General features: G+C 40.5%; 1 protein-coding gene across 2 annotated transcripts; it reads right to left on the bottom strand.

Annotated features, from left to right (window-relative positions):
- Positions 1-3,998: 3,998 nt before the first annotated feature.
- LOC122652000 (FACT complex subunit SPT16-like) lies at positions 3,999-7,584 on the bottom strand. 2 transcript variants are annotated; one of them, XM_043845615.1, is made up of 2 exons: positions 4,506-7,584; positions 3,999-4,472 (listed from the first exon to the last, which is right to left on the bottom strand). In XM_043845615.1, exons 1-2 carry the CDS (start codon positions 7,506-7,508, stop codon positions 4,296-4,298), a joined length of 3,180 nt encoding a protein of 1,059 aa, XP_043701550.1. In that variant the 5' UTR covers positions 7,509-7,584; the 3' UTR covers positions 3,999-4,295. The 2 variants fall into 2 exon arrangements, with proteins under 2 accessions (XP_043701550.1, XP_043701549.1); XM_043845614.1 differs by having other exon boundaries at positions 3,999-7,579.
- Positions 7,585-8,653: the final 1,069 nt, after the last annotated feature.

The raw sequence follows: 8,653 nt of genomic DNA, 5'->3' as shown, positions 1-8,653 counted from the left end.
AATCAAATTTAGTAAAAGTTGTACTCATGCTTCTATTAACAATCTCTCTTACCAAAAATAAAAGGGGAACACTGACATTAAATTCATCATTCAAAACATCCAAACAATTCTTAAATAAAGACATTGTAATATCACTAGGGGCAATTTTATCTCCTTCTATCCTAAAATTCATGAATTTGCTCCTCCCTCAAGCCTTATTTCCAACCAGAGCAACTTATTTATCGCATGCATATCCTACTCAAGTACCTCAACAATAAGGAATTGGTTATGCGGGGAACCACATAGAATTTAAAAAAAAATAACTGGTGTGTGGTCACTCTCATTCATATCCTCTATTACTTAAACCATTAACAATTAAATTGGATGAGTGATTTTTTCCCATTCAAGCCTCATTCAAAGGATGAAGGAATTTATGTTCCAACACCTTCATAATCTAATTTTTTTTTTCCTATCTCCAGAAAACTACTTCATTACCTACTATCTTTTCAAATTCCCTTTCCAATCTGCATCTTTCCTCCATCTCGTCAATGTTTTTAAACAAAATATAAAAGCTACTAAACTCCAGTCCCTCTCTTAAAGCAATCCAAAACCTCCTTGTCTCACATCCTGAAATTTTGATTTTATCATCTAGTATTTCTTCATGAATTTGTGGCCTTCACAAGTTCCTGAAGCTCCACCAATACCTTAACTCCTGGAGGGAGGGATGAGACAGCCACAGATCCTTAAATCAAAGGGCCTAACCTTTTGAAAGTGATTGGGTGTAATCCTTTGTTGGAGTTGGTCCAATGTATCTTCCGTTCAGTAAAGTCCAAAGTCTAAGCAATCTATCTAGGCTAAAGGCCCATAAGATTCCATGAAAAAAAATCTTCACATGGAACTTTCTCCCTTTCAGAACCCTAGATCTATTCTGCACTCTATGATTCCTGAGTTTTCTTGAACCAGCTGGTGAAGTCATATTTTACACCACAATTAATGTTATCTAGTTCGTCTTTAAATGCACCCCTCATTGCAATTTTTTTCTTTGGGGGACTTTCCAGATCCAGTAATCTCAAGCTAGGATCCAAAATCATCACTAATTCTAACCTCCAGTATTCAAAGAGCACTCCCCACCTGGGAAAGATTGGAGTCAGCATATCCATTTAAAAGCAAGGGTGGCACCTTGGTTAAAAGGCTCCTAGACCTAATAACTGGAGGGGGGGGGGGGGGGGAGAAACTCAGATAACCATAGAGTAACTTATAGTTTACCTCCAACAACGAACAACGAATCTAAATTGAAGTAGAAAAATCATGTTATATTTGGCATCAAAGGAAGAAACAGAAAAAATAAAAGAAGAATTAGCATCCAAATGAAGTGTACGAAAAGGGGCTCACTCACCTTGCAAAATGTATAAGATTCCAGAGCAGATGCATCATTGACAGAAACAGAATCAAACAACCCTGCCAGATAAAAGAAATCAGACCATAAAAAGGTCTGCTTTTTTCCACATAAAAACCCCACTATAAACTGAGAAAAAGACGAGGCATTCTCACAACTAGAGGCGCGAAATGATCGATCAATCATCACCCCTGAGGATTCACAGAAACTTAGAGGAGATATAGATCTCAAAGAAAGTAGGAGCTTTATGGACAGTGACAGAGCCATCTCTCTCTCCACACCCGAAAGTCCACTATGGAAGAATCAGATTAGCATTAATGTTCAGAACTGAACACAAATAAAACTGAAACAAAAGAACTTGAATAAGCGTTGAATAAGCGCCTATGGGTCAATGGATCAAACAACAAAACGATTGATTGAGAAAATTTTGCAAGGAATCTCCATCAGTGGCGCTGCGATGCTCTGCTCTGTTCAAAAGCTACTACTGGGTCCAACTCCAACAGAAAGGTGCATGACATCCAGAGAACGAGAGAACCCTACCGGCCTATCTGGTCAATGCGGCTCGGGTGAACGGACCAACCTGCTGGACCACATTGGCCTAGTTTTGATGTTGTTGGGGCGAGAAAGAACGCTACCCGGTCATACCGGCGTGGCGACCACACCTTTGGGCGTTTGGAAATGGCCGCCTTACCCTATGTAAAGGAAGAAATTCCAGGTACCCCAAGGCTATTATGTGTCTAGGCAACTACCCCTGGTGGGATCATGACCGTCTCTAGGGAGCCCAGCCTCCAAGGGGCATCCAGCAATTGAGTTGTGTTGCACACATCTCGGTGCACACCTAGAGATATGTGTGGCACAGCCCAACGATTGGCAACACCCTGGACGTGCTGGGCTCCTTGGAGACAAGCTAAATTCCCCCTGGCGGCCGTTCCATTCCCCTTTTTTTGTTAAAATTATGGAGAGAAAGACTGCTGCCCTTGTGTCATACATGTGTTTATCTCTCCTATAAAATGACATCTGTCTTCTATTGAGGGAGGAGAGAGATTTTTGGCAAGAAGGTGCTAGCATACACTACACAACCAGACATTATAATAAATTTTGGACAATGTTTTTGTCTGTTTATATCTACATTTTTCAATCTCCAAACAATAACCCTCTCTATCCAACTCTTCGAATTAATAGTGATCTCAATAAATCTTTTTTTTCATATGTTAAAATTGTGTTTATCATATTTTATGCTCATATAATATAATAAGTAAAAGAACAAAAAAACATCGGCATAATGTGTGCTACCGAGCAACTGGCTTAATGCCACACTGAGCGATAATGTGGCCTGTTGAATGGATGGAGTGTCACCGGATTGGCTACATGTAAAATTTGGTTCTCTAAATTTACCATCCAACACTTATCTTGTATTGGACTGTAATTTTTCTTTCTTGACTTTGATTTTTTGCCAAATATTTGTTTTATTTCATGGCAATTTCATTTTAACTTGAAGGTACAGTTTTTTTTTTAATATATATATATATATAAAAGATGCTTGATTACATGGCTGCTACACCAGCAACTGGGGCCAATGAGAATGCGCGCATGAGCATCGATCAATGGATGCGGGATAGTCTTTTCACGCACCCATGTGAGAGGGCATAGGGGATGCAACAAAGCAACGTTCTTTCTCCCTATATATATATATATATATAGGCAAGAGATCATTGCTTGGTCATGTAAATTCTGCACCAGTGTGGGAGTCAAAAAGTACACACGTAGGGGCATCAACATGAATGAGATTTTTTATTTTACGAGGGTGGGAGGGGCATCAATATGAATGAGATTTTTTATTTTACGGGGGTGGGGTAGGATAGTAAATTTACACACTCCCGTATTTGGGTGTAGGATCCATGCAACCAAACGACGTTCTTTTGAGTTTTGCCTATATATATATAGAGAGAGAGAGAAAGATCCTTTTTACATAACTACAGCACTAAAACAATACCCAAATTTTGTAAAAATATTTTTCATTTACATGTAAACTTTCTGTCCAAACAAAGTTTGCCAAGTGATAAATTTGAAGTTTAAAAATTAAAGGCCACAGAATAGTGCACAATAGTAGGAATGGGCCTGCCAAAGTAAACCTTCAACAAATAAAGCGCCATATATAATTAAACTCTTCCCTTTCTTCATGTAATTTGGTTTCATTTTGTCTTTGATTATGTTTCTTCTTTCTCTGCACTTCAATGTTGCGTCTCCGTTTGTCTTTGGAACCAGTTATCCCATATAAATCTCAATTTGCTCTGGCTAATTTCACTTTAGTAGTCAGATTTCTCCTATATCTAATCATTATCCTTTTTTCTGGACTGCTGTTGCTAATCTTTACAGTACTGATGGCTTACATTTTATTGATCATTTGTTTGACTTCGTATGAGAAAGAGATGAAGAGATTAAACTGGATATTTCTATATGTTTGAAGAAAGCATAGAGAGTAGTAGTAGTAGTAGTTCTAAGATTGCATACCAAAATACCCTTGGTCAGGTTGACCAAGTGGCAAAATAAAACATTGACAAATCTAAGCCGAATTAAATTACAATCTATATATGGTGGACCACAACCTAGTGAAGCCAAACATAGATAAAATGGATAAATTACTAGTCCTGTTAACAAAGTCTACACATTAATTACTACATAAGTACTCCTATTGCCTCACAGAAGCCATGCATTTCCTGTCCAACAAAAACTTTAGACAGCCCAACATGAAAGTAGATGCATATGCAGAAAGGCAAAGAATAAAGAAAGGACGCCAACCCCTACCACCTAAATTAATTAATGCCTCCAGATTTACAAAGCTAAGTCCAAACTATGTCAGGCGCCGGCCACCATCAGTGCTGCTACTGCTATTTAGTTTTAACTAAGATAACACCCCATTTTACCTCAACTTAACCTTCTTGGAAGGGCCACCTCTATCAGGGACCCTACCCTTACCAAAAGCCTTCATCTTCCTTCTCTTCCTCTCCTCCTCACTATCGGATTCATTCCCTTTCTCCCTGTCTGCATTGCTTGCCTCCCTCTCCAACTCCTCCCACGTCTTCCCCTCCTCTTCCTCCTCCTCTAAGTCTTCCTCAGAGTCATCGTCCACCTCATCCGACTCCACCAGTGACTCACTGTCATCATCCTCCTCTTCAGAAACCGAGTCAGACTGCACATCCGATGGCTCATAACCTTGGTCAGAGTCTTGTGTGTTCTCCGAGTCCGAGTCTGATGCTTCCAAGTTAAGGAACTCCCACCCACCCTCGTCGATGAATCCTTGTGGGTCATCAGTGATTCTCTTCAATATTGGTGCCCAGTTCAAATTCATCCTGCTCTCATAGTACTTGATGTCTGCTGCATCAAGCCACTCTTTGATGCCTTCAAGTGATGAAGATGGAATCGAATCAATCCGGAGGACACTTTTCTTGAAGTCCTTGAATACTATAGCCATGTCAAAGCTCTTCTGTCCTAGTTCAACTCTCTCCAGGTTAACTATCTCAATCTCGCTCAATGTGACTACCAGGAAAGGTGTCTCTATCAACTCGACCACACAGCTTGAGGTTGGAACAATGAAAGCTGATGACTTGTAAGGAACTCCATGGAAGCCAAGATCTCTCAGAGGCTGGTCAAACTCAAGGTCAACCCCCCTGAACTGGGGCTGTCCCCATAGATCATTCACCTTGTTGACGAAATTCTGGAAGTCGATGTTGAATCTGTTCTTCCTTTCCCTTTCCCGCTGCTCCTCCTCAATCTCATCTGGATCATTGGCAGATCTCCTCCCACCGCCCAGTGTCTGGACCACATCCATTACCTCAACATAGAATTGGACATCCTTGGTCTTCTTGTTTCCTACCATAATATGGTTGTGCAGGTGGAAGTGCAGTAAGGTGATCATCTCTTTCTCAGAAGGTTGGAAGAATGCATGCTTGATGTTACCATACATGATGTCAACACGCTCATCCTGTCTTGATGTAGAATACCGGAACCCATTTAAATGGGCTTCTAAAGTACCAGGGATCTTTCTTCCCCGACCTCCAAAAGGAGGACGGATCCACAGGTCTGGCAACCTTATTGACTTGAATTTACCCGCTGCTAATTGCAGCTTCTCCTGAGTGACCAAAGTGGCCCTCTCAGCTTTCGCTGACTCCCTTGACGCAACCTGCCGCCGGAGGGATTTGATCTGCTGCACCATTTCACTAATATGTCTAGAGTCCTTGGAGCGGAATGAGACCTCCTTCAAATAGATAGATCCTTGATATTTCAGAGAGTTTGAATCATGGGGATTGAATTGGGTTCCTGGAACATTGAAAATTATACGGATAAACCAAGATCTATTACTGTCTTGTTGACTGTTCACACTTTTGACAGTGGCAACATGGAAAGGAACCATGCTTCCATGAATTGGCAAGAGAATGGCTTCGTTCTTCTGGTCAATCTGAATCATCAATTCCCTGGAAGGAGGCATATCATTTACATTCTTATATGCAATAAGATCACCCAGAACTCTCACTGCACCATGAGCATCCCCCGTCATATTCCCATCCCCAGCCAGCCTTCTTGCAGTTTCCTCATTCTTTTGGCGAGCAAGCTCTGCCTGGTGTTGCCTCCGTTGCTCCTCTTTTGACATTTCATTGTTCTCAGACCTTAGTGTTGCCTTCGACAAAAGGGGCTCAATGCCATTGGCTTCAGCTTTGGATTTTTGTTGTTGTTGTTCTTCCTCTTCCTCATCTTCATTGAAAGAATAAGCCACATCTTTGACAGCCTTAGAGCTGACAGAAGTCAAAACTTCTGGTTTCTTCTCATTGACGAGAACTGTATCAGCAAGCAACAGTGAGAATGTCTGTGTCTTCGGATTATTTGTCTGTGCTTGCAAATTCTGAAATCCAAGCGAAACATTGAAAACCATTCCAGCTTTCAATTCTCTATCATTCTTGGCATTGAGACTCAACCCTGATTCACGAAACTCAAGGCCAATACCCGTACCGGCAGATTTTGTCAGATTTGCAACTAATTCTGGAGCATCCTTCTCAACAACTGATAGGGCTGCTTGGTAGGCAGCACTGACCTTGCTTCCTGGTTTTAATGCATTGATTGCTGCTTCATGAGCCCTAAGGAGAACCTCATAAGCCTTGCTTTGCACAGTAATTGCATCAATCAGAAAAGTCCTAGCAAGATTAGAGCAGTAACTATTATAGCGAGATCCAATCGCGCATATGATTACACTTGTAGAGTCATAGTAGAGATTCTCATCATTACTTGAAGCACTTGGCCTAAGATCAAACTCTCCTCCACTCTGAAAGACTGGAGGGTAACAGATATCGACATTTTCTGCCTTGAGCTTCACTTTAGCCCTTGCGGGATCCAGGATTGCCTTTTCAGTGTCATCCATCAATGAAGAATGTGTGACATTTTTCTCTTCATCAATGACCTTCTCAAGTTTTGGGATAATAACATTCTTCATCGCAGAAGCAGTTAAGTATGCTGCCTTCTTCATAGATGTAAGCTCATTATTGTCCTTGACAGCAAATAGCTCTGAGAATCCATTTGTCACATCACTGAGCTGGAAACTGGAGTTTTTTAGTTTTTCAGCCCATGTCTCTAACAGATTCCCTTCGGGAGCCTCCTTTGCAATATGTCCAACAACAGGGGACTCATGACCATCTGATTTTGACTGAGCACGGACAGCGCAGAATATCTCCTCCATTATTGCAGTTCCATCATCACCCCTTGCCTTGACATGAATGACAACTTCTGTTCCTACAGCTTCTTTCGATGATTTTTTACTTACTTTAAGCAGAGAGGCCTTCTTCTGGCTACATAAGAAATGGATCTGCTTCTTCATGAAAACCATAATTGTCTCCGGGAATTCATAACCAAGCAACCAAATGTTCAGTGCTGAGGATTTCAAGTACCTTAGATCCTCAGAAGCTGGAGGTGTTGCAACTGCTATAACATCGGTGGAGCCCCATAGATCAGTTTTGTGATCCTTCCAGTGAGAATAAAAACTTTTCAGCCTTTTGCTGAAATTTTCAAGATTGATGGTGTATGCACTTGCTGCTACAGAAGTTTTTCCATTTGAAGCCATGGTGTTTCCATTCTGACGATCTTCCATTTATATAATCTACAATAACCAAAAGCGAATGGATAGCAGTGATCAACATCGACTGTTGGAAATAGCCTATTACTATCAGTTCTCTTCTATTCTTTCCACACTGAGCAAGATTGATCTGGAGAGAAAAATTAAAGGAAGCCAAAAATCAAATACATGATTAGGTTAAAACAACAATAAAAATAGGAACTCAAAACATCCAAACAAAGATCAAGCCATGGTACTTGTACAGAACTTGAGAGGACTCCCACTTTACAGGATGATCAATGAATTCAAATGCAAAGGTGGGGAGGGGGGGTCAACTCCACATTGTCCCCAAAAACATCCTAACAGAAAACAAGATTAACCTTGGTTTTGCTTAGCATTTTAATGCATAAGTTCATGATCTAAATTATAAAATGACAATTAATTAAAACCATATCCACGATACTGGATAATTTACTGGCCTGAATTAAGAAGAAATAAACAATTAAAGTTATATCCACAAAACTGAAACAGTTTATTGGCATGAATTAAAAGAAATAATTTACTCAGGTTTTCCCCAAAAAAACAAATTGCTTTCTACAGTCCTCCTTATCATCTTCTTGAACATGCAATGTCAAAATGGATCGGTCTAAAGCTGAAATTTTCCAAACATACACAATCCAAAGACTTGCTAAACAGTAGGAAACACTCCAATCCCCGAGTCCCAAGCCATCCCTCTGTTTTACTTTTGTTATTTTGGTGCATAAAAGATTATGGATACCTACATGTATCAAGCTCCCCTACTTATTCACGGGAGCAGGTTTCTCAATTTGTCTCAGAAGTAGGATTATCAGTTAGGCTTCTGTGAGAGGGGACAGAATCAATTTTAACCCCTCCGCCACCTTTACAAGAACATAGAAAGAAAAGCCCCAAAAATTTACCTGGGCATGAATTCAACGGAAACCAAACGTACAGGCTCCAAACCCTTAAAATTTACCAGGGTATGAATTCAATGGAAAACCAAAGGTACAGGACCCCGAATCCATACCAAACAAAATGGAGAACATGAAATACCCAAGGAAGCCTCTGCCTTCAAACCCATTCTATCTATGTTGGCATCTAGTTTTTTAATGGATAACAGTTTGTCATGAACTCCTCCAAGGTTCAAAGTTCTCCCACTTGTT

Source organism: Telopea speciosissima, chromosome 2 (assembly GCF_018873765.1).
Source record: "Telopea speciosissima isolate NSW1024214 ecotype Mountain lineage chromosome 2, Tspe_v1, whole genome shotgun sequence".
Lineage (NCBI taxonomy): Eukaryota > Viridiplantae > Streptophyta > Magnoliopsida > Proteales > Proteaceae > Telopea > Telopea speciosissima.
This window is presented reverse-complemented; position numbering and strand designations above follow the sequence as displayed.

Coding starts and splice junctions, on each gene's coding strand:
- LOC122652000 (XM_043845614.1), bottom strand. CDS start 7,508: ATGGAAGATCGTCAGAATGGAAACACCATGGCTTCAAATGGAAAAACT.